Below are 25,752 nucleotides of genomic sequence, written 5' to 3'. Positions count from 1 at the left end.
TGTTTTCTCCTCCAGCGTACTCCTCGTGTTAGTGAAACAAACACGGGCCATACGGCAGCAGTGGCTACAGTTTACAAGAGAGCAAGACACGCGTGGTAACGTCCCTTTATGTGAGACAATCTATAAAGGAAAATTTAATATGAAAGCCTGGCATGTGTGTAACTACGCGTGACCGCTACACGCGTGACCTCTTCCCGCGGGGAACCCAAATACAATTCACGAGCGCCTCCGAGGAAGGCGGTCGTTGCATTCGAGAGGAAAGATGGCGGCGGCCGTAACAGGAACGCCAGCGCGAGCAGAGAGTGAAATAACAACATGTTCCTCACAGCCTGCTCATACGGCAGCGCCACACCGCGAAGCTTTATCTGCGGAGGACTTCGTGGCGGGTTTCCTGGAGGACAGAGACACCGAGCTGATGTGCCCGAAGACCGTCGGTGAGCTGATGGAACATCTGACCGAGCAGAACAACACGCTGAAGGAGCAGGTGAACGAAAGCATCATATATACAGAAACACAGCGAAGAATGCGTGAGATGCGGTCCTGCTCGCTGTGTCACTAACACCGGGACAGGTGGGAAATGTGGCAACCGAGTCTCCCAGTTAAAGACAAACAAACCAACCCTGTAATTGCTCCCAAAAGGCTGATTGTGTCCATCTGGACGTTTCCGTGGGAGAAACGTTTCGTCATCATCCAGGTGGCGTCTTCAGTCTCAGCTGACTGCAGCTTTATAAACAGGACATTTGCACAATGACCTCACAGCCCACAGAATGAGCTGTGGGCTGCCAGCGTCTGTGTCCTAATCACAGCTCAGTAAAAACGTGCACAAGCCCACATATGAGATTAGTAGTGGTGCAGTTGCGTGGACACTGGCGTGGGAACAGTATGACGGTGCATGTTTCTATATATCTCCATTTTTACACTAAAAATGTAAGACGTAAACAAACAAACGTCTATAACACTGTATTTTTACACATTTCTGTGTCCTCGAGAAACACGTTTGTGCGTTGTTGTGAAGTTTATGCACTTATTAATAGTTAAATTAGATTTATGGTAGAAAGACTGATTGTATAAACCTTGTTTTGAGCTCAGTTATAGCTTTAAATCAAACTGTACTCCTCCAGGCAGCCAGTGGGGGGCGCTGGTATGAGCCACTGCCAGAAGTCAGTGTTTTGATTGTGTTGAGTCTATTCCGGCTCTTTTCTCCCAGCTTTCCAGTCTCAGTGTTGTCAAAACAGACTTGAATGACTTGTTGGATTAAACCCCTGTTGTCTGGTGGCTTTGAACACACCGGCGGGCAGCTTCATTTTCTCCTCAGAAATCTCTAAATATCACTAAAAACTTTGTTTTTCTTCATGTTGGAGTTTGTTAATGCGGTGGTTTGAAGGATTCACACCAACTTCTTCCCAGTAAAGGTTTTAATGGTGATTACAGGAACAGTTGTTGTTGTTTTGGACACTAGAAACACGTTTTTGTTTTATTCATTTAACCTGAGCTCACGTCTCATCTTACCAGACAGAAACTGGTTAGTTGTTACTAAGTTACTGACTCCATTTAATCAGCAGTGAAAATAAGTCACCAGGAGCACATCACTGTTTCAGACAGCCTAACATACACTGTGTCTGTGCTTTCTGGCACTACCTAAAATCATCTTTATTATTATTATGAGTTCTTACAGCAGTGGATCATAATGGGACATGAGCTGTAGTTTTCCAAAGAAATAACAGTTTTGTACATCATGCAGGTCTTTTGTTGTACATTTGTTGATGCCAGGTTTAGCTCTGCTTTTGTAACGGACGGTCACGGCGGGTTGTGGCCTCTCCACGATGTACTCGTGGATGTTTAGAATAGAATAATCCTTTAATTGTGCCACAAGCAGAAATGTGGTTGTAACAGCAACAAGAAAAAAACACACGTACATCAAACAGCGCACAGAACAGAAACATACACAATTTAAAAAATATATATATTTACATCAAGGACAGTAGTTACCAAAAACAGAGTACTGTACAGTTATTACCATTAAATAAAATGAAATACACTTTATTTACAGATAAAATGTATTTCAGATAAGAGGCAAACTCAGCTTATAGTGTGAATCGGATGATGAAATAGTGCAAGTTACAGCATTGATGTAAACCTGTGTTTGTTGGGAGCAGTTCTGATTGTACAGTGTGACAGCTGCAGGGAGGAAGGACCTGCAGAAACGCTCCGTCATGCATCGAGGATGCAGCAGTCTGTCACTGAAGGAGCTCTGCAGCTCAGCATGCATGGGCTGGGAGACTCTGTCCATCAGAGATGTTTTGGCCAGAGTCCTTCTGTCTCCCACCACCTGCACTGGTTTGATGTCTCATCCTGTGGTGCTGACACTCACCAGTTCCCGGCCTCCTTCCTTGTGCTTAGCATACAGCCTCGGGGTGAAACCCTCCATGCATGGTCAGGAACTTCCTGGTCTTGATGCCTTTGAATAGAATTTGTGCTGTTTGGAATTTCACTAGATCGGCACATTTCAATATTTCAGACTGCAGTAACCTGTAACCTGCAGCGTGGATGATTCAAACTGCGTTTTTTGAAGAGTACAAAGTGAATGTAATGTAGTTTTACAGTTGTGGCCCCAGACCTCTACACAGTAGCTTAAGTAAGGTGAAACCAGTGAACAGTAGAACATGAAGGCATGTTCTGTCTAATACCTGCTTTGCCTTGTTTAGTGTTGCAATGCTTCGTGATACTTTGGAATGAATATATCTTACGTGAGCTCTCAGTTAAGATTTTTTTACCCCCAGAAATTTATTTTACTTTACTTATTTCATTAGTCATGTCCTCCAATAAGTTCTGCAGATCATCACCAGAGCAGAAGATGTTTGTATCATCAGCAAAGAGAACCATTTTTAATACTTTGGACACTTTACAGATGTCGTTAATGTGTAAGTTGAAGAATTTTGGGCCCAAACTGACCCTTGGGGTACACCACAAGCAATGTGCACATAAGGAGCATTTAATTTCACAAACTGCTTCCTGTCACCTAAATAACTCCGGGCCCAATCTAGAGCGACCCCTCTGACACCATAACGTTCCAGGTTTCTTATTAATATATCAGGATCTATGGAGTCAAATGCCTTTGTCAAGTCTCTGAATAACCCAGACACATATTTCTGATGTATTCTATTGAATCTAATAGTGCCGATGATGTTGATCTGCTTGATCTGAACCCGTACTGACTCTCAGTGAGTAGTTTATGTGTAAATTTCTCCAGTCTGTTTTTAAACAGTTTTTCAAGAACTTTTGAGAATTGAGGTGGTGAAGAGACCGGCCTGTAGTTTGTGAAATGGTGTTTGTTGCCAGATTTGTATAGACTAACTTTTGCTATTTTCATTCTGTCTGGAAATCGACCAGTTTGAAATGATAAATTACAGATGTATGTAAACGGTTTTATAACAGCCTCAATGACTCTTTTAACCACGATCATATCAATCTCATTACAATCCAAAGATTTCTGATTTTTACATTTTTGACAGTTTCAAAAACGTCATTTTCACCGATGGCTGTGAGGAACATAGAATATGGATTTCTGTCTATCGGTGTATCCGGTTTGTCCTGTGCTCTCCCAGGATCAGCGCCTGTTTCTGCTGAATTTGGTGCAGCAGTTACAAAGAGTTCATTGAGACTGTTTGTCACAGCGTCCATATTCTTCATGGTCGTTACAAATGAAATACTTGTAGTTCTTTTGTCCAGCCCCACGTTTTATAACACTGTTCAGTATTTCCCATAGGCTTTTCATATTATTTCTATTTATATCTACTATTATAGTTATTTGTAAGGCAAGGCAAGTTTATTTGTATAGCACAATTCAACAACAAGGTGATTCAAAGTGCTTTACAGAGACATTAGAAACAAGAACAAATAAAAAGCATGATTTAAAATTGATTAAAACAAGCAAATAAACTAACTAACTAGTTAACAAACAAATTTGTATTTAATAGATGTTATAAATTTAATTATGATTTTCTTAAACGGGGACGCTGCACCACTGAAATGCCATTACACATGTCGTTATAGTTATTTATAATGGAAATTAAAAAACTGTTCATGAACGCCCTCGTATGGATGGAAATGCTAACTGTGGCCTGTAAAGTCTGAGATGTAACGTTTGGGGTTTTCAGTTTTTCCTCTTCGTCTGTCGGTGTTGATGTGGCGCTGCTCTCTGAGTGGTGATGCTTTTTGTGATGGCGAGCATAAATGGTTGTGGCCGTGTGATGATGTCACTGGTGCACAAAGCAGCCAGTTTTTATCGTTTAAAATACAAACAACACCCTTACGGTACATTTAGTTGTCCATAGGCCTGCTGTCATCCCCTTCTGCTGCTCTCGTCTTTCTGTTACTCACTCGTGTAACTTGCACATTTACACACAGTTATAGAATTTATTGTTTGTAGAAAGTTCACACAATCATGACGCTCTGAAATCTTCAGTATGAAATGTAAGCAGTTCTGTTTTGCCTTTCAGGTCCTGACTGTGTCCAGTTTGGTGCCTCCTAAAGTTTCAGCAGCTCTGTCTGCTGTCGAGGACGCCAGGTGTTCTCTGGAGGCGCTGCTGCAGAGGGAACAACTTACCTTCAACATCCTGCACAAGGTAGTGACATCACTAAGGACGCCAAAGTACTCTTGTCTTGTCTCCCTCCTTGATGGTAGCGCTCCGAGCCTCTTGAGCTTTCCCAGGTGTTTTGGTTGATGTCTGTCAGCTTCATGTCACGTTTCCAAACGTGGAAGTGGAGTTTTGGTCCTCCGACAGCGTGAGCCCTCGCACACCTCGCCATACCCCGTGTCCTTGGGGATGTGACCCGGGTTCATGCGTCGCACATGGCCCAGCCATCTGAGTTGACTCTGACTGAGCAGTGCACCCAGACTTGGAGTACTGACTCTCTGCAGTACGTTGGTGTTTACCACAATACGTCTAAGATATCAGAGGCTGAAGTTGTTCAGCCTTCTGTCCTGGCTGGCTTACTCGGACCAGGATTCAGTGCCATAGAGGAGTGTGCCAAATATGTAAGCTTGATACCACGCGTGTTCAGCCATGACAGCTGCAGTTTTTGCTATCACTTGTATCTCCAGAGAGAGGGAGTTAGAGATGATGGAAGGTAGGTGAAGGTGTCTACCACCTCAGGATGGACCGGAGTCAGCATCCTGGATCATGATGCTTCTCTTTTTCGGGCTAAAGGTTAAGGTAAACTTGTTGCAGGCCTCAGACAAAGGGCTGACTAACTGCTGCAGACATGAATGCTGCATCGTCTGCAAACAGCAGCTCGTGAATAAGGGACCTCCCTGACCTTGGTTTTCGAGTGTCCCAAACAGGAGAATCGTTGGTGGGTGCATAGACGCTGAAAAGGTTAGCAGTGCTCGATGATACTGACCAGTGAGGATCCTCTCGGTCCCATCTGTTGGTGTTTCAGTGGCTGTGAGTGAGTTCTTCACAGCCAAGTCCACAGCATGCTGTGTGGGGTTGTGTAATCAGTGATGGAAGCTTAGGTCAGCTAAGCAGCTCTCCGGTGAGCAAGCAGGTCCTCGTTAACGACTGCTAGCATCAACTGAGATCGTCTGCAGTAGTGATGTTTATTATTGAGGGATTTGTATTTATTGTGCTATTTCTTAAATTTGTAAATCTGTCACATATTGTATTGTTAAATAGTCTGTTTCTGTTACTGTACCCACATAATTTCCTTAGGGATTAATAAAGTATGCTGATATTTGTAGCACCATATCAGCCTATTAGAGCACTTCGCTCTCGCTCTGCAGGCCTACTTGTTGTTCCTAGAGTATTTAAAAGTAGAATGGGAGGCAGAGCCTTCAGTTTTCAGGCCCCTCTTCTGTGGAACCAGCTTCCAGTTTGGATTCAGGAGACAGACACTATCTCTACTTTCAAGATTAGGCTTCAAACTTTCCTTTTTGCTAAAGCATATAGTTAGGGCTGGACCAGGTGACCCTGAATCCTCCCTTAGTTATGCTGCAATAGACGTAGGCTGCCGGGGATTCCCATGATGCACTGGGTGTTGAATATTGTAGGGTCATTACCTTAAAATATATAAAGTACCCTAAGGCGATGTTGTGATAATGTTGAAATAAAACTGAAAAGAAAAACAAAAAGACATTTTTAAGGAAGGAAAGTAGGAGAAAGTGTGATGTGTGACACGAGCTGAACATCAGTGTCAGCGTGTCTTTGATGAATCCCAGTTCGAGCTTTTTGCTTCAGATTGTCGTGATTAGTGTGGATGAGGGACAACAGTGCGTATACAGCCATGTATACAACTCAGTGAGGCCTCTGTCATTGTTTGGGGCTGCATTAGTGCCAGTAGTGTTTGGGCTTCACTTCCCAATGATCCCAGTTACACTGCCAGTACAGTAAAAGCATAACTGGATAATAAAATGCACAGTAAAACCCAATCAGTCATAGATCGACCTGCAAACACCAGACTGAAGCTGGTGTGACGACCTTTGGGCTTCTTAGTACCAAACATACTTTGTTGAAATGCCACAGTCCACCTGAGTGTTGCTGTGACCACGCCGGCCCCTTTGTGACCAAAGTGGAACCTCTTCATGGCTGCTTTTAGCGACATTACATGCCGATCCTCAGCGCACCGGCTTCTTGAACACGACATCCGTGCGCGTCATGGATGTTCAGCTTGGAAATCTGTTTGGGCCATATTGAAATGTCAGCATCATTGTGACGAACGCTTCCACCACCTTGTTGAATCTGTGACATTTACGGCAGTCCTGAAGTCAAAAGGGGGCCATCTACTGCACTATGGGACGGAAATGAGTCACCGGAGGAAGCATGACTTCAGGCAGTGTTCTGCCGGTGAAGCCTGGGTCGTGCTTTTTCTTTTGTTCCTGTTAACTTAGTTGTTTTGCAGCAGTATATTTGATGCATTAATGCCCACTTACAGCAGTATACAGCATATAGCTTGAGATATTAATAAGTAATGTTTTTATTTGCAGTGTTGTAGCTAAAGTAGAACAATATCCTTCTGTGACTCTGTTAATCTTAGCCAGTTGGTCAACCTACCTACAAGGCCAAATATAAAGAGTCCTGACAAATCTACTTTGACCTAATTCTAACAAATGTCCCTCATAAGTTCCTGTCTCTAGGCGTGTTCTGTAATGATTTAAGCGATCATTGTGTAGTTGCTACCAGTAGGAACACTAAAATCCCTAAATGTAAACCGCGTATCATCTGTAAAAGAAATTTTAAAATATTTAGTGAGCAAGCGTTTCATTATGACTTGTCCATGGTAAACTGGGAAAATTTGAGTCTGATACCAGACATCCATGTGGCTTGGGCTTATTTTAAAGAAATTTTTATGAAGATTTTAAATAAGCATGCACCTGCCAGAAAATTTAGGGTCAAGGGACGGGAGAACCCTTGGTTTTCATAGGAATTATCAGAGTCCATCCATCAGCCCAACGTGGCATGGGCAAAAGCTAGGAAAAACGATTCCCTGACTGACTGGTTAGATTTCAGGAAATTAAGAAACAAATGCACGACACTTATCAAGAAGGCTAAGTCAGAATATTATTTATCTGTTACTACAGAAAACCTCAATAACCCTCAGAAATTTTGGAAAGTAATTAAGTCCTTATCTATAAATAAAATATCACAGGCTCTTCCAAAATTCATTTTAAAAGATCCTGTCCCAGTTTATGACAGAACTGAGGTCTTAAATAGCTTTAACAAGCACTTCGTAGCCACTGGTTTTTTTTATTTAACTCTGTTGGAGCAGCCCCCATGACTCCCTGAACAGAACCCCAAACATATTTTGGGGAGCTTTTTGGTTTTTCTCCTTTTTCTGTCCAGGAAGTGCATAAAGCTCTTAAAGCCTTAGATCACAGGAAACCCCCAGGGCCAGACTTAATAGAGCCCTATTTTCTGAAAATAGCAGCTGATTACATTGCACAACCTCTTACGATCCTTTTTAATCTTTCAATCCAAAATAAAGAAATTCCACTTGTTTGGAAGTCTGCTTTTGTTACGTCAATATTAAAAGGAGGCGACCCAGCCATTCTGACTAATTACAGGCCAATATCAAACTTGTGTGTCTTGGCAAAAGTCCTTGAGTCTCTCGTCAGTGAGCAATTAAAAGAGTTCTTGTACTCTAATGAAGTTCTCTCAAAACTGCAATCTGGGTTCAGAAAACAGCGTCGTGCTGTTACGGCTGCCACAAAAGTGATAAATGACATACTTGTTGCTCTGGATAAAAAACAGCACTGTGCTTCTCTCTTTATCGACCTGTCAAAAGCTTTCGACACTGTGGATCACGCCATTTTAAAGCATAGGCTTCTTTCTTTGGGGCTGTCTAGACATGCTGTCTCCTGGTTCACTAACTATTTGAGTGACAGGACTCAATGCATTAAATGTGAAAATCTGTGCTCAGAACTTTTGAATATTCACACTGGGGTGCCACAGGGTTCAATTTTAGGACCTCTGCTGTTCATCATGTATATAAATGATTTGGGACAATGTGTTCAATGCTAGTTATGCATTTTTATGCTGATGACACAGTTATTTATTCCTTTGGCTCAAACTTTGAAAAGGCAATAGAATCTTTGCAGAAAGCTTTTGACGTGGTTCAGCACACACTTCTGGAGCTGAAATTGGTTCTCAATGCTGAAAAGACAAAGCTAATGTTGTTCTCAAACATGAAGAGATTTCCTCAAACTGTCCCCTTGGTGTCCACTCTTGAGGGAAACCTCATAGAAGTGGTGCATACGTATAAATATCTTGGCTTTTTAATTGATGATTCTCTGACCTTTAAACCTCACATAGACAATCTTGTGAAAAAACTCAAACTAAAATTAGGATTTTTCTTTCGAAACAAATTTTGCTTTTCTTTTGAGACAAAAAAGCGTCTTGTAAATGCCACATTTTTATCTGTTTTAGATGATGGTGATCTGCTGTACATGAATGCTTCCGCCCAGTGTCTTCATATGATCGACTCAGTTTATCATGCCTCTTTACTGTTTATTACAAACTGTAGGGCTTTGACCCATTGTTGTGATCTGTACGCTCGAGTGGGATGGCCTTCGTTGTCCTCCAGGAGATTTGTTCACTGGTGCATCTTTATTTACAAGGCCCTGCTTGGACAAATGCCCACCTACATTTGCGATCTGCTCACACGGAGGAGTACTGTTTCTTATAGCCTGCGTTCAAGCGATCTTTTTTTGTTCCATTTGTCAGAACTGAACTGGGAAAGAGGGCTTTTACTTATGCTGCCTCTTTTACATGGAACATGATGCAAAAAGACTGGAAGATAGCAGATCTTATTTCATTAAATGCTTTTAAGTCCAGCTTGAGAGAGCCAGAGAAAAATGTTTTTAAAATGTAATTGTTATTTATAATATGTATGTAACTTTGTAATTTCAACATGTTGTCGCCTCTTGGCCAGGACTCCCTTGAAAAAGAGGTTTTTAATCTCAATGGGACTTTTCCTGGTTAAATAAAGGTTAATAATAAATAATAATCCATTCACAGTCAGCCTTTTTACCCCAGACCGGGAGAACAGATCTGATTGGAGCAGAACACCAGGTGAGAGGATGATATCTGTGGAGCCGCAGTCAGACCCCACGCAGGTGCAGCGGGTCCTGGTGCACAACGATGCCTGGCCTGGTGGCGAAAGTATGCCGGCAGTTCCTGGAGGATGAAGGAGTTGATCCCACCCCATCCTCACCTGACCTAAATCCAGTAGAACACCTCTGGGAGATTATCTTTATCTATTATCTATCATGTGCTCATGTGAATACTTTAGGCAGCAGAAACCCGCGAAAGACCAGGAGCGAGAAAAAGAACCATCACGGATATGGATTCATGACTTTATCCGACACCACGCGTTTCACCTCAGTCCAGCTCAGGGATGCCCTGGTCCAGATCTGAGAGGAGATTCCCTTGAACACCACCCATCATCTTGCCGTGCCGATGTTGCCGATACATTAACCTCCAAACTGACATCTGAGATGTGTGGCCAGAAGAAGGCCGTTCTAGGAACAGATACGATGCTGTGGCAGATCCTCCTCTGGTACAGGAGCCGAGCTTACAGGACAAATACAGACAAATAAAGTGTGTGTGTGTGAAATGTGACCGATCTGTACAGCATAGAAACCCTAATATCTTTGTACGCTTCTCTGCTGCTGTCCAGCATTGTTGCTATCAAACGGTTTCAGACTGAAATACTGGACGTCTTCAATGTCTGTTTCTCTTTTTTGCAGCACCTACAGGATGCCCAGCCTTGGATGGATAAACTCGAACAAACGTGTAACCAGGTTGACTTTATAGAGAGACACATGAAATACCTAAGATGCCTTCAACACATAGAGGAGCTCAGGTAACACCCTCACTGTTTATGAGCAATTTAAAAACACAAAGCTTTATGCCGTCTTTTAAAGTCCAGATGCTGTGTGCATAAAAACAGAGTGCAATGATTTGTAAGTCCCATAAATCTGTATTTTATTCACAGCAGAAGATCTATTAGATGTTTAAATAAGGAAGGAAAGGAGCCAAGTTCTGCTGATTTTAAATTTGATGGCAGCAAACCTCTAAAGTTGGTACTGGGGCAACAAAAACAGGGAAAAGTGAGCGGCACTGAAACGAGTTTGAATGTTATTAAGTGGCAGCAGGTCTGTAACGTGACAGGATGTAAAAAGATTATCTAAGGAAGGCAGCGTGTCTCAGAACTGCATCAACACAACCTAATACTGCAGAGACTGTTGGATCATTAGATCATCTACAGACGACAATGTCATCGAAAGGTTCTGAGAATCTGCAGTGTCTGTGTGCAGGGTCAAAAGTCAGTCCTGCATGTTGGGGGCACAGTGTGCCGTTCTCTGTGCCAGAGCTCGTGGAAAACAGACCGAAGCAAACTGTTGTGAAGGTCAGACAAATTGAAATCCTTTCCCCAAAACACAGATGCCCCATCCTTTGAACTGAAGAGGAGACGGGCCATGTGGCTGGTTATCAGCACTCTCTTATCAAGCCACTGATGAGAAATCCCAAAGGTTGAGTCTGTTCATCTGGATGTTTTCAGACGTCTTCAGTCAGCTGAGACTCGAGACGTGACGAAACGTTTCTCCCAATGAAAACGTCCAGATGAGCAGAACCTTTGGCATTTACTTACCTGGATGATTGAGCATGCATCTAGACTCTGATGGTACAGGGCAGCGGTGTCCAAGGCCTCCAGGGCCGGTGTCCTGCAGGTTTCAGATGTGTCCTTGATCCAACACAGCTGATTTAAACGGCTAAATGACTCAACATGTCTTGAAGTTCTCCAGAGGCCTGGTAACGAAATGGTCATTTGATTGAGGCGACCCAGGGTGAGATTTGCACATCATAGCTTATGTTTTTCTGTAACTCGGCAGCCCACCTCTCTGAGTCTCGTTCATGGCCTGTGGTCTTCCTGTTGGTGCCTGCTGTGGTGTAATGAAAGCAGTGACGTGCAGTCTTGTGTTCCAGTGCTACAGTTCAGCAGTGTCTGATGACCAGCAGTGCCTGGGAAGCCATAAGGGCAGTGGATAGCATGGCGGCTCTGGATTATGGACTAAACCAGTCTAGATGTTCTCATCTCCAGAACTTCCTCCAAGCAACTCTTAGCTTCTGGCACAAAATCATGAAGGACCGTCTGACCAGGTGGGAGCCCTCAAAGCTGCTGTGCCTTATTAGACTAAAGACATGGTGACAGGTTAATAATAAATAATAACCAGAACCACATATTTCAGAACATATGAAGCTGCTGCTGCTGCCTCTCCCTGATGGGAGTTTCCAGGCTGCTTCAGTTCAGAAACACATTCATGAATCCGACACACGCTCCATCATCAGCTCGTTTGTAAATTTGCTGATGATTCTTTAAAACGAGCTAGCTGTTAATAAGCAAAGATGTCCCCTGACATGTGACCCAAATCCATTTTCTTCTTTCACAGTGATTTTGAGAAGCTGCTGACTCAGCTTCACTGGCCGATCATCTCTCCTCCCACTCAGTCACTGACACCGACGCCCAGCTGTCAGGAGACTGAAGGGCAGCTGGAGCTGCTGGTCGGGCAGCTCCTCGCCCTGCAGACCTCGTATCCTTGTAAATACTCCTAGGATGACTGGAAACTGTCTGCCATGTTTCTCATTTGTGACTTTAAATTGTTGGGAAATGTCCCTTCAGCCTCCATATTCATGGAGTTTTGTTAATAAAAAACTGAATGCTCTGCGTTTCTACAGGTGGGCAGGCTTAATAAATTTAATGGTAAATGTATTCGTATAGCACTTTACTCAGTCCCTGAGGACCCCGAAGCACTTTACACCATATCCAGTCACACACACATCCACACACTGGTGATGGCAGCTACATAGCCACAGCCACCCTGGGGCGCACTGACAGAGGCGAGGCTGCCGGACACTGGCGCCACCGGGCCCTCTGACCACGTGGCCTGATCACGAACACCTGGCTGTTACTTTGCATGTTTTTATGTGGTTTTTTGTGCATTTTGGCTTCATTTTTGTTAAAGAAAAATGTAATCGGACATGTTTTCATTTGAGGTTAAAATTGACTTAATTTAAATAATTTAACTATTATTTCATTTACCTGATGTAAATGGGTGCACACGCACACTCACACACTAAGTTCTTAACATTATATACATTCCCATGCTTATATTTTGGTGTAACCAAAGAGACCTTTTAATTTCAGACGACCTTGTTTTGGGGACACTGTTTAAAAGTTTAAACATGGTTTTCCGTCTCCACGTGGAGACGTGGAGACATGAACAGGAATGTTTGTTCCACCACACGCGTGCAGAGCCGTCTTTATAATAACACATGTTCCCTGCGCACACGTTGCTCTTTAACTGTCTGACAGTGATGATCTGCTGTCTCAGAGGACTTTGGACTCCAGTGAAGCTCTGTCCTCTCCTCAGATGTCCAAACCTGCTCCCCTCTGTCTGCCCATCCAGATCATGTTGTTGCCTCTCAACAAGAGGTTCAAATACCACTTCTATGGGAACCGGCAGACCAACTCTGTCAGTAAGGTGAGAGTTCAGAGGTCACTGAAAACAGCTTTGACCACTGAAACGTTTGGCAGCAACATGTCAAAGTCTGGACGCTGGTTAACACAAGAGGGAACAAAGTGTTTGATGTGCGCCGTGATGCCACGCTGCCGCAGTCCCGGATCACAGGGTTGCTGTTCTGTCAGTTTAATGTGGGATCGCATTAGCTGTCATGATCAATGTTACAGGGAAGTCATGTTTCTGTGGCTTTATATTGAAATCCTAGTTGTTGATAAGCGTACATATGAGTTACTGAAGGAACCGCTGTTTGATTTCTGGATGATTAATAGATCCAAACCATCCTCTGAACCTTGGCGAGCACGTGGACAGCACCTCACCAAAAGCACAGATGGGGGTGCGGTGCACACTTTTCATTATTTTTAACTCTCGCTTTCAGTTTAACGCTTTGTAACTTTGTTCTCTTTCACGGCAGCACAAGCTTTAGAGTTGCTCACAGACTGCGTCCACTTGACAACACGCTGCAGGCAGGCGTGGAGCATACAGCGAGTGCGCTCTGTCTGCTGCACAGTAAATTCCTCCTAATGCGGCCTTGATCGATCGAGCGCTCCCTGGCTCCGAGGCCGGGTGCTCATCAGCGAGTGAAGTGTCATAACTTCTGCAATAAGCAGCGTGTTATTGATGCTGGGGGGCGATGGGGCCTCGAATCCATAGCTTACGAAAAGATTCAAGAAGAGGCTGAAAATTTCGCTCCTACATAGTTTCCTTAGGGATTGATAAAGTATCCTGATTCTGAAAAGGATTAACACGGAGTATTCAGAGCTGAGCCGTCGCTCTGAGAGGCGATGTCAGTAATCGTATGTACGTATGCGAAGGTTATGTGTTGTTTGGTAACACGTGTAATTACGCTGCTGTGGGTCATGTGCTGATGATGATGATCAGCTCCAGGGCATCCCCTCGTCCTCACCAGTGGGTTCAGTTGTTGTTGTGCATGTTTTTCTTTACTTGGAAGCATTCAGAGGATGTTTGTTAGATTCTGAGTAGCAGTCTGTGCTTCTGTCATGGTTCAGACTGTCTGCTCCTGTGGTCACAGTCGTCATTGTTAGCAGGTCATCTGTAGAGTATTTTTGCAGTTGCATCCTCCTGCTGAGAAACTGGGTGCTGTTTGGAACAGGAATACTTGAGCCCTCTGTCATGGCTGCATAAACTTACCCTGTGAAATTACTTTAATCCAGGCTGTTATTTAGTCCTGTGTTTTCTACAAGAACAAGCTGTATCAGAGAGACTAGCTTTGTGACTGTCATCACAATCCAAAATAAACTTCTTTGTGTATTTTCAGCCAGAATGGTACCTCACACAGGTTCTCATGTGGATGGGAAACAACTCCACCTTCATGGAGGAAACGATCCAGCCGATCTTGGACCGAGGAGGGGTAACTCTAAGTGCCAAGGTATGCTTTCTGTTACTATGCTATAATTCACTCATTCCTAAAGTGTGGGCATAAAAGTGACTATAGGTGGACTGTAGGAGGATATTTGAAGTAAGAACTGTTTCAGCTAACTGAAATAATCGATGCTTATAAGATTCAAACACGGCTCATTAAACTGTAACACAGTAAACATTTGATTGGAGCTCAGGGCAGTTTGGGCAGTTTCTATTTCAGCGACGCCACAGAGAAGACTGACGTCAAACCTCAGAGGCAGATTTAATATTTATTACAACTTATTATTGTACAAGAGCACTACAATGTTTTCCCACCCTCTGCTGAGCAGCTTACAGGGAAGCCTCATGCAAACTCGTTGTTTCCTGAAACTGAGCAGTACCTTTGTGTTCGTGTAGGTGGAGCTGTGTCGAGGCCTGTTGTCTCTAGTCCAAGAGAAAGTGACCAGTGATGCTTCTAAGCTGCTGTATGATGATGTGCTCTTCTGTCACTTGGTGGAGGAGGTGCTGCAATTTGAGAAGGAGCTGAGAAGCAACCATTCCTACCCAGCAGAGCTGCCTGGTGTGCTTCACCTCCTTCTCGAGGATGCAGTCCTACAGAAGTGGCTCACTATGGAAAAGAAGAGTGAGTTTTTAAGGACGATTTGGTCTTTGCTGCTCCAAATGAGACCACGTTTTTCTTGGTCTCATTTGTTATGCTGTTATTTCAATATTAAATGAGCTAAACTCAGATTTTGTTTGAATGAGCTCCACCTGCTACATCACTCCAATCAGTGGAAAGTGACTGCTTTGCTAACCCCGAGTATACGTGTCGCACACCATATAAATGAGTCAGTCACAGAGGAGGTGACGTTCTTGCATCATTCACCTCTTTGACACCGTGAACTCTTTGGTCAATATGCGAAACAAATCTTACTGTGATGCTGTTAAGTCTTCATCCTGAAGCAGTTTGGACCACGTGTTTGGTTTGCAGCTGTAAAAACCCAAACTGCAGTGAATTACAGTCAAACATGAAGGACACGGTCTAATATTGCTGAGATCTTACTGAGATTGATGAAACATTAATGCTGCTCATCGACGGCGTAATGACGGTCATGCAGGGTGAAGTTTCTAACAGTAGTAGACTCTCACTGTCTCCCAGTGACACTAGGTTATTAAACGGTTTCTCAAAATTACTGTTAATGTTACAGCAAAGACTTAGCAATGCTGCATGATCCACTCCAGAGAAGTCGATTCACTCTTTTGGAGGATTTGCATTAAGTCCTAGCATCCGTTGCAGTGACGTGCCTGGTTATTCTTTAACACGGCCTTAGACTAAATGTCATTATAACAGCAAAAACACTCAGGAGCGCATTTAGTCAACAGGACGTCCTGGACCACTTTGTTGAAGTCAGATGGTGTGGTACTGCCTAAAATACAGAATCAGCTGTGTGTCAGCAGCTGCACAAAATATTTTATTCAATGGTCAGAACTCAGTGACAGCAGTGCGGCTAATCCGTGGACCCTGAGACTGACACACATGTAAAGATCTGATCGCACATATAGCCTCACAAACGTTGCCTTACAGTACCTTATATTGTAGCATAAAGGCCCTGCAGTCCTTCCAGATCATCCTGAATAATGTGACAGATTGTTTCTTTAAACTACATGTGGCTGTTCTTCGCTGTTACTGTTGCTCGTAAGATTTCATTTCATACGATAGCCTGCATTGCAATCTCATCGTCTCCAAGTTTGATCAGTAACTGACACAAATGTTTCTCTGTACATACAGTGGCAGTGGAAAAGATGGATGCCATGCTCTCGGCTGAAAGAGCCTGGAGCTCTCAGTATAAGGACATCAGTGATATGGATGATCTGAAGGCTCCAGACTGTGCGGAGACTTTCATGACTCTGCTGCAGGTTATTACTGGTAAGATTTGAGTATCGTTGTCTGCTTTAGGTTAGCTTGAGCTGTTTTGTTATGTTTAATAATATTCTAACTTATGTATAACACCATTTCACCAAAGAGCAAGAGGTGAGGTAAGGAAATGATCTTTGTTGTAAACTGCTTTATGGAAATAAATTCTGTGCCGTTGGAAAGCCTGTTTTATCTTTCTTTAAATGGTGCCATGATGTAGTGAAAATGCATTTGTGGGTTGAGTAGCAGAGTATGTTTGTCGCACCCATGAGAAACTTGCCAAATCTTCTGTGCCAACACCAAACAACTTTTTCTGCTGTTGACTCGTTTGGTCTCAGTTATTTGATTGGATGGTTGAAGTCTGAAGAAACGACATGCTGGAAACTGAACATTCATTTAACAAACAGGAGCTTCAGTAGCACCTGGAAGAACTATGTTTGTTTGTTTAGAGAAGTAAATGTGAGGATTTCAATCTCAGTACACTTACAGGTCGCATTTACAGGTAAGTTATTACCACTAATAGGTTCTTTGTAATAAGCATAAATACAAACAGCCTGCGAGCTGCAGTGGTTTGTATCATATCTATCTAATAGACTCCAGTTTGTGCATGTAAATGGAGAGTCCTCTTCACACACTGAGGTTAATTATGGAGTTCCACAGGGTTCAGTGCTAGGACCAATTCTGTTTACATTATACATGCTTCCCTTAGGCAGCATCATTAGAAGACATAGCATACATTTACACTGCTATGCAGATGACACCCAGCTCTATCTGTCCATGAAGCCAGATAACACACACCAATGAGTTAAACTGCAGGAATGTCTTAAAGACATAAAGACCTGGATGGCCGCTAACTTTCTGCTTCTTAATTCAGATCAAACTGAGGTTATTGTACTCGGCCCTGAAAATCTTAGAAATATGGTATCTAAGCAGATTCTTACTCTGGATGGCATTACCTTGGCCTCCAGTAACACTGTGAGGAACCTTGGAGTCATTTTTGACCAGGACATGTCCTTCAGTGCACATATTAAACACATATGTAAGACTGCTTTCTTCCATTTGTGCAACATCTCTAAAGTTAGAAATATCCTGTCTCAGAGTGACGCTGAAAAACTAGTTCATGCATTTATTACTTCAGGCTGGACGACTGTAATTCATTATTATCAGGAAGTCCTAAAAACTCCCTGAAAAGCCTTCAGCTGATCCAAAATGCTGCAGCAAGAGTCCTGACAGGGACTAGAAAGAGAGAGCAGATTTCTCCTGTTTTGGCTTCCTGTTAAATCCAGAATGATCAGGCCCCGCCCCTCCCTGAGCCTGGTTCTGTCGGAGGTTTCTTCCTGTTAAAGGGAGTTTTTCCTTCCCACTGTCGCCAAAGTGCTGATCATAGGGGGTCATATGATTGTTGGGTTTTCCTGAATCTATTATTGTACGATCTACTGTACAACATAAAGCGCCCTGAGGCGACTGTTGTTGTGATTTGGCGCTATTATGCGGTTATTAATTTATTTGCATAGTATTAACTTTCCCCTGTTACCGTACTATTACCACTTTATTACAGAGCTGTAATAGAAAGTGCGGCCTACTTATAAAGAGTCAAGCATGGTTGTAGCATCAAACTCTTACCAGTGATACTGGTGCAAACGATTATACTGGTAAATCAACTTCATCGGGTGAAGAAGGAATCAAAAAATAACGATACGAGCTGTGTTTGGAAGGGATACAAAATAGTTTATAAAATATCTTATTTCCTGTTACTGCATATAAACATTTTTTGAATAATTTTATTTCTGTCGTCCCTCCATACTTAGAGCGGTACCGGACCTTACCTTGTCCTTCTGCACAACTGAAATTTTTGGAGCTGCAGAAAGAACTCGTGGATGACTTTCGTATACGACTCACTCAGGTAACATTCAGATTCAAAACAACAGCTGACAAAATGAGATGACAGATCAGGGAATTAGGTTAGCTCTCCATCATCTGCTCCAAATCAGTGAACAAAATCCTCTTTTTACCCAGAGACAGTAATCACTCACAGTCATAGTGGATGAAGTGTGATGTCCATCCACTGCTGGGCTATCAGGCACGTTCTTCCTTAGTGCAGTCCAGTTTAGTTGCATCCAGGTGACCACAGCTCTGAGCACCCACTCATGTGCACACGTTTCATAGTCTTTGTTAACCCCTTTAAGCACCAGATGGGCAAAACGTACGGGCATTAAAAAACACAATGTTTACCTCTTTGTTGATCTTATTATCTAAGCCTAAATGCAGAAGCAGTCCCGGTCTGGAGCATTTAGGTGTGTTATGGTCACAGTAGTATTGTCTCTCCTCATCAGTCTGGGAAAGGTTTTATGGCTATTTCAGAAACAGTTTTAAGTTCCAGTCAGTTTTTAAATGTTTTTCTGTTCGTTTCCCTTCTAGGTGATGAAGGAGGAGTCTCGCTGCCCACTGGGTGTCCGTTATTGTGCCATCCTCAATGCTGTCAACTACATTTCCACCATACTGGGAGACTGGGGAAACGATGTGGTGGGTGTTCTCTTTCAAACCTTCCTCCGTATCTCACTAGAAGCAGCAGTGACCAATCATGGAAGCGTCACTACCAGCTTGTCTGTCCAAGATGGACCAATCACTTCCAGGACACAGGGTCCCCTTGACCCCCTTATAAGAGCCCCAGGCCCCAAACCAGCCATCCTCGCTTTCTTTTCCATGAGCTCCTCAGTCTGTTCAACTTAATCTGTTCAATGATGCTGCCGTCAAGGTAGAACTTGTTTTTCTGGTTCTCAAGAACATCTGTTATGCTGTGATTCGTCGAGCTGATATATTGTTGTAATAGTGGGTGTTGTGTTACTGCTATCTGCGTGTTACAAAACGAGCTCGTCAAGTAGCCTCTGGTTTTGTGTTTGTGGCTATTGCTAGCTGCCAAAGCGAAGGTTTAGTACATACAGCCGCTGGATCCTCTCAGATGAACCCCAGTGGGGTAAGGTTAAGGGTGTCGTGTTTCGCCCTTGCCCAGCTGCGTGCAGACTAACCATCTCAGCTATGACCCCCATCCCTTCTGCGTTGCCTAAATGGGCTTCAAGCACGCACAGGCATTGCAAGCAGACCCCGACTCCTGCAAACACTCCCACGTAATGCCCAGCAGAATCTGGGAGCAGCATTTGCAAGTGGCTGTGACCCCAAAGCCGATCCCTTCCTTCGCGTCACTGCAGCAAAGCCCCCCGAGGACCATGTCCCCCCAGAGGATCAACTTCCTCTCTTCAACCAGCTCTTCAACTTTGGGGAGAAGCATGGAGAAGATGAAGAGAAGGGTGTTAACATGGATATCCTTGTAGATGAAAATGAGGAGGATGCCATTCCTCCTGCCCAGGTGTCGCGGCCTGGCATCGCCATCGGCGGGGAAACTCACCCCTCCCCATGTCCGCTGTCCTGGCATGCATGAAGGAGCCGAGGCGTTACTGGGATAAGCCCTTTCACCATCAAGGGTCACTCTGGCCTGGAGATTGCTGACTGAGATTTTGGGGCTCACCGAACACCCAGCGATCAAGCATTAGATGGTTTCAGCTTCATCTGCACCGATGTGCCACACTCATGTCGGTGGGACTAACCTTCTCAGGTAAGATGGAGCGTTTCACAGCCTCCATGGTACCAAAAGGTGTATGGTCAGCCTGCGCTCAGCCTCCCAAACTGAGGACACGTGTATCGTCACTGATCTTATTCTCCAGGTCTCTCTGGGTGCAGCGCAAAGCTGTGGCCACGTCAGACCCAGCTGTTTAGGACTGAGCCTGGCCGGGACACATTGGTCAAGGTGGCCCTCGCCCTGGAGACTGTCCTGGGCTTGGCTCCAGGGTAGGACCCAGGTACCCCATTCCTGTAGGGTGCACTGGACTGTTCTGCTACTTGAGGGTTCTGTGAATTGCTTTTTGGTCCTGGGTGTGGGGGCCATCTGCCATGGGAGACCCTACCAGAGGCAAATTTCTCCAGACAACATAGTCCCGTGATCACTGGGACACACAAATCCCTCCATTCATGCAGGGATGCCCAAAAAGTAAATCTTTAGAAGATCGTGCTGCATTGACCTGTTGCAGCTGAGCCAATGAGTGATATTTAAGATTTTATAATTCTGGTTCTTTTCCTTTCTTCAGTTTTTCCTACAGTTGCAGCAGACAGCGGTCTCACTCGGTGAAGAAGCTGTACCCGGAGGCCTGGGCATCATGGAGATGGGTCGTCTGGCTTCTCTCGAGGGCTCTCTGTTTGACGGTCTCTTAGCGTTGCTGGATCGTTTAAAAGGAGATATGCTGGGAAGACTGCTGGATTTTCTCATGAGAGAAATAAAAGAAAAAGCCAAACCATATTGCCAAGAAAGGTGAGAATTACCTGTTGACGACAGGCTAATTCTTTGTATTGTTTTACACAATTTAAATCAAGTTTTAGCTTTCAGACATCTGTGTAGCTTTAGACTAACGGGACAGCAGTCCAGAGGCTTCACAACCACAACCTGGTTTAAAGATTTATTTTTGTGCATTAAAGTAATCCAGCGACAGTTTGTGTCAAACAATTACTGTTTGCTTTCCAAATCGTAAATGTATACATTAAACGAGGGCTTATGTTGTTTCACAGTAACTGCAGGACGCTTCGTCCTTCTGCTTCCAAACAGTCAAAAGTCATTTAATATAATTCCATACATCAGTTGTAATGCTTTTAACAAATGAAACTTGCTACGTAGATCTACAACAGTACGATGAAGCTTAAAATTTATATCGTAGTATCACTGAAGGTGACGAGCCTGACAGCTGAAGGCGCTGCCTCTCATACTACTTTTAAATATCCTGGAAGTAGACCAGCAATCTGAGAGTGAAGTGCTCTGTTGCTGTGTTATGGTACTGTGTTAACAGGGAGCCAATACAGGAGAAATCTGCTCTCTCTTTCTAGTCCCTGTCAGCACTCTTGCTGCAGCATTTTGGATCAGCTGAAGGCTTTTCAGGGAGTTTTTAGGACTTCCTGATAATAATGAATTACAGTCGTCCAGCCTGGAAGTAATAAGTAGTAAGAGTAAGCATCTGGTTATTTTTCTAATATTTTTAGGTCAAAATAACAATAACGTCAGTTTGATCTGAATGTGTCAGCAAGAAAACAGAAATACCAGGTGAACCACGCGAAATCTGACAGTGAAACAGGTGAGACTCACTACAATGTTGCAAAATAAGGAGGCGCCACCTTGTGGTGTCATCCAGCACTGCAGCATATTTACCTGGCCAGGTTATATTCCCCCCCCACCTTTACAAGAGCTCGTAAATAACTACAGATAACACATGTTTGTGTCTGACAGAAGGAAAAATAATAATAGTTACTGTTGTTGTATAAAGTTAAAAGCCTGAAATGCTCGCGGGCCTGTGCCAGCGTTGGCTGTATTTACACTGTGGGGCTTTGCAGGACAACACTAATAAAAACTTCACATTATTTCTATTATTCAGATACATCATCAAAATAAAGTGACATCATATTTCTTATTTTTATAAAATTACATTCAATCTGTTGTTTTGATCATTATTTTTATTTATTATCGTTTCTTGAGTCCTTTTAATATTTTTTCTGCCACTAAGAAATATAACAAAGTCCCACATTACAGAGTTTCATTAAGTTTTTAGCTGTTACTCTGTTCTTCACTTAGGTGGTTGTCCCTGCCGTCACAACAAGACCAGTCCACCATGTCCCTGTCCAGTACAGCATGTCCCATGATGCTGTGCGTTAGGGACAGACTGTTGAACCTTCATCAGGTGCTTGGCTTTTCTCTGTTTCACCTGGCCTGGCAGGGCCTGGCGGAAAGACTCGACAACTTTCTCTACCAAGACGTAAGCAGTCAGTGCTCACTAAACCCACCTCACTGTTATTGTCCTTGATTTGTGTCAGAGCGTGCAAACAATAAACGTCTGCTCAGTGTGGAAGTGTGATGGAAAAGTCAAAACTGCTGAAGGTTCCCACCAAACGCTGCAGGCTGCTCTTTGCATTGGTTTATTTAATAAGAATAATGTTTACTTTATTGATCCCCGTGGGACCCGTTCACTCAGTGAAGCAGTGGGCAGTCACTAAGCAGGCGCCCAGGAGCAGTGTGCAGGGACCTCGCTCAGTGGCACCTCAGGGTAGCTGTTCGGTGGATTCGAACCCCCGACCTTCTGATCATGAGGTGACCAGTCTACCTACTGAGCTATCGCTGCCATGACGCCGCGTGTTGAATATATCGGTTGAATGTTGACATTTTTCCCTGCTGTGAATTTTTTGTTTCATATGTCAAAATATTTTTTATATATGTTTGAAAGATGTTCTTTTGAGCCACTTTCAGGCCATTTTTTCCCACATTGAACATGAATATTTCAAAAACAATGAAATATTAAATGCTCACCCTTTCTTGGCTCTGGTCTGTTTTTGGGACCAACACATTTAAAGATCTCTGAAAATTTGCCAGTTAAAAATTTAAAGAGAAAAAAAATGTGTTTAGTGACGTCTCTGAACGATGCGGAGTTACACTGTAAAAGACTGTAGAATACTTTAAGTTGTTCCCTGTCCAGACATTTGCTCCTAAATAAAAACAACAAACAAAAATATTTTTGAAACCAAACTAAATGTAACCTTTCAGTTTGACTTCACAGTAAATACACTTGATGTTCTGTCAGTTTTGTAGTGCTGAGCTTCCAGCACAAACGTGTCTCAGTGTATAACTTTATTCCTCTGGCAGGTGATCCTCTGTAACAACTTCAGTGATGGTGGAGCAGCTCAGCTTCAGTTTGACATGACCCGGAATCTGTTTCCTCTCTTTGGTCACTACTGCAAAAAACCAGAGAACTTCTTTAAGCAGTAAGTGTGTGTCTGTGCGTGCGTGTGCGTTTGTGTGTGCGCGGGGTAGGGGAACAAGAAGCCCTGGGTACCACAGAGTACAGGAAACAAATGCTACGGCAAATGGACGCCATCGTAACCGATACTGAGTTATCAGTCACGATGTCTGCGTCATACAGAAGTTTACAACTGTTCAAAATCACATTACATATATGCAAGATTATATAACAGATCAAGACGTCTTTATCCCAGATTTGTTGCAAAAATACAGAGAACAAACACAACAGCAGGAACCAGTAATGACTGTAGACAAACATAGCTGGTGTGGGGGGATCTGGGCACCTCTGCTTGGGCCGCTGCCCCCCACAGACACAGATAAGACGTCCATGTCATGAAGCCTTCATGCTTAAGAAACACTGCTGTGACGTAAGAGCGCATGTCAACTCATATTTGAAATGATATATTTTGTCCATCTGCTCTCTTTCTGCAGTGTAAAGGAGGCATGTATCATCTTGTGCCTTAATGTGGGCTCTGCTATTCTGCTGAGGTCTCTCATAAAAGAGTCTGACATGACCAGAGACTGTGCAGGTACGGGAGATCCTCCACCCGAGTCGGCGCTGAACGAGCTCGGTGTTTTCTGTTTGGCGCCGTGTGACGTGTTGATTCTCCTCTCTCTGAGAACCTCGTGGTTTCCCTCCTGATCAGTTTACTCTTTCTTTTGGTCATTAGCATTTATGTTCCTCGTAGCTTTCAGAGTTGGTCACATGATGTTCAGTAAGTTTGTCATTATTCGTTTCATCTGTTCTTTCATGGGGTATTTAATGGCTATGACATGAGATGACCCAAGTACACAACAACTGTATAAATAAACCCAAGTTGTGTAAAACAGTTCTTTTGTTGTTTTTGTGAGAGAGACACACACACACACACACACACTCACTCACTCACTCACTCTGTTTTGGACAAACATAACAAAAGTAAACACAAAGTGCTGTTTCTAAATGAAGGTGTTTATTATTAAAGGAAAGAAAAATCTGTGTCACTCCCTCTTGTAACATAAATCAACTGTGGTGCATCACATCTTTGGAAAGCAGAGATCAGTTTCTCTGACCACACCCACTCCTGACCACACCCACACCTGTTCTCAGTCAGCAGATCATTTAAATAGAGCCTGCCTGACAAAGTGGAGTAGACCAAAGGATCCTCCAAACATCATGCGGTCATTGAAGGAAAATCAGGAACAAAATAGAAACAAAGTAATCAAGATCTCGCCGCCTGGAAAAAGTTATAAATCCATTTCTAAATCTCGGGTCTCCAGCGAACCACAGTGAGAGTCATTCACCGCGAATGGAAAAAACCTTCCCAGGAGTGGCTGCTGAGCCTAAGAGCACAGCGACAACTCGTCCAATAGATCACAAAACACCCCAGAACAACATCCACAGAACTGCCGGCCTCAGTTAAAGTCAGTGTTCACGGCTCCATCATAAGAAACTGGACAAAAGTGTCCTGCATGGCAGAGCCCCAAGATAAAAACCACTGCTGAGCAACAGGAACGTAAAGGTCATCCTGATGACCCCCGAGATGCTCTGTGGGCTGACAGACAACAGTTCAACTTTTTGGAAGGTGTGTCCTGTTACATCTGGCGTAAAAATACCATTTCAGCAAAGGAAGATCATGCCAACAGCAAAACACGGTGGTGATAGTGTGATGGCCTGATGCTGTTCTGTGGGAAATGGAGCCACGAATTCTGCCGTCGACCAAAACATCCTGAAGGAAAGTGTCCCAACATCTTTCTGCAACCTCAAGCTGAAGCACGCTTGTGTTCTGCAACAATGATCCAAACCACAGCAGTGAGTCGTCCTCTGATTGGCTTAAGAAAAACCAAATGAAGACTGGTCAAAGTCCTGAGCTGAATCCAACTGAGACGCTGATGCAGGACCTTAAAAACATGGTTGATGCTCAAAAACCCTCCAATGTGGCTGAATTACAACAATTCTGCAAATATGAGTGGACCCAGATTCCTCCACAGAGCTGTAAAGACTCACTGCCAGTTATTACAGACGCTCAGGGGGCCCACCAGGGGGCCATCAGCGTTTGGATTTTTATTCCCCTTAAAATAAATGCATTCATTCAGAAACTGCATTTTGTGTTATCTTTGTCTAACATTTGATCTGAAACACTTTAGTTGTTTGTTTTTTTTTTTGGACTAAATTAATTCTAGTTAATTCTTTGGTGTTTACTTTTTCACTTCTGTTCTTCCTCTCATGTCAATTCTCCACAAAACTTTGACAATAACAAGATATACTGCCAAAATATTAATGACAGAGGTTGCTATTTTTCTGTACCCAGATTCATTTGAAGATTTGAATAATGTAATATCTGAATGTAAGCTGTTAATCTTCACAGGAAAGACGTGCAGTGAAAGGTCAAAGCTACGTCCATCGATTACGTTTCGCCCTGTGGGCATGGACGAATAGTCACCCTGTTACTCTGCAGGTCAGTCCGAATGTGACAGCACAAGACCGTCTGCCCTTTGTATACATGAGTGTGTTGGTGAACGTGCAGCAGAGTC

At 43.5% G+C, this 25,752-nt stretch overlaps 1 protein-coding gene across 1 annotated transcript; it reads left to right on the top strand.

Moving 5' to 3' along the window:
* Positions 1 to 36: 36 nt before the first annotated feature.
* On the top strand, positions 37 to 24,068 carry rint1 (RAD50 interactor 1). The gene is made up of 15 exons (XM_026147010.2): positions 37 to 484; positions 4,500 to 4,625; positions 10,247 to 10,362; positions 11,487 to 11,660; positions 11,951 to 12,091; positions 12,874 to 13,042; positions 14,358 to 14,468; positions 14,858 to 15,083; positions 16,230 to 16,367; positions 18,164 to 18,258; positions 18,774 to 18,878; positions 20,495 to 20,715; positions 22,021 to 22,201; positions 23,083 to 23,201; positions 23,671 to 24,068. Exons 1-15 carry the CDS (start codon positions 263 to 265, stop codon positions 23,879 to 23,881), a joined length of 2,355 nt encoding a protein of 784 aa, XP_026002795.2. The 5' UTR covers positions 37 to 262; the 3' UTR covers positions 23,882 to 24,068.
* Positions 24,069 to 25,752: the final 1,684 nt, after the last annotated feature.

Source organism: Astatotilapia calliptera, chromosome 17 (assembly GCF_964374335.1).
Source record: "Astatotilapia calliptera chromosome 17, fAstCal68.1, whole genome shotgun sequence".
Classification (NCBI taxonomy): Eukaryota; Metazoa; Chordata; class Actinopteri; order Cichliformes; family Cichlidae; genus Astatotilapia; species Astatotilapia calliptera.
Note: the sequence above shows the minus strand (reverse complement) of the source record. Positions and strands in the feature narration are given on the sequence as shown.

Excerpts from the sequence above, each read along its gene's own strand:
- rint1 (XM_026147010.2), top strand. The coding sequence starts at position 263 with ATGGCGGCGGCCGTAACAGGAACGCCAGCGCGAGCAGAGAGTGAAATA. Across the intron at positions 11,661-11,950 it reads ATGAAGGACCGTCTGACCAG|TGATTTTGAGAAGCTGCTGA; the intron begins GTGGGAGCCCTC and ends CTTCTTTCACAG. Across the intron at positions 23,202-23,670 it reads CCAGAGAACTTCTTTAAGCA|TGTAAAGGAGGCATGTATCA; the intron begins GTAAGTGTGTGT and ends CTCTTTCTGCAG.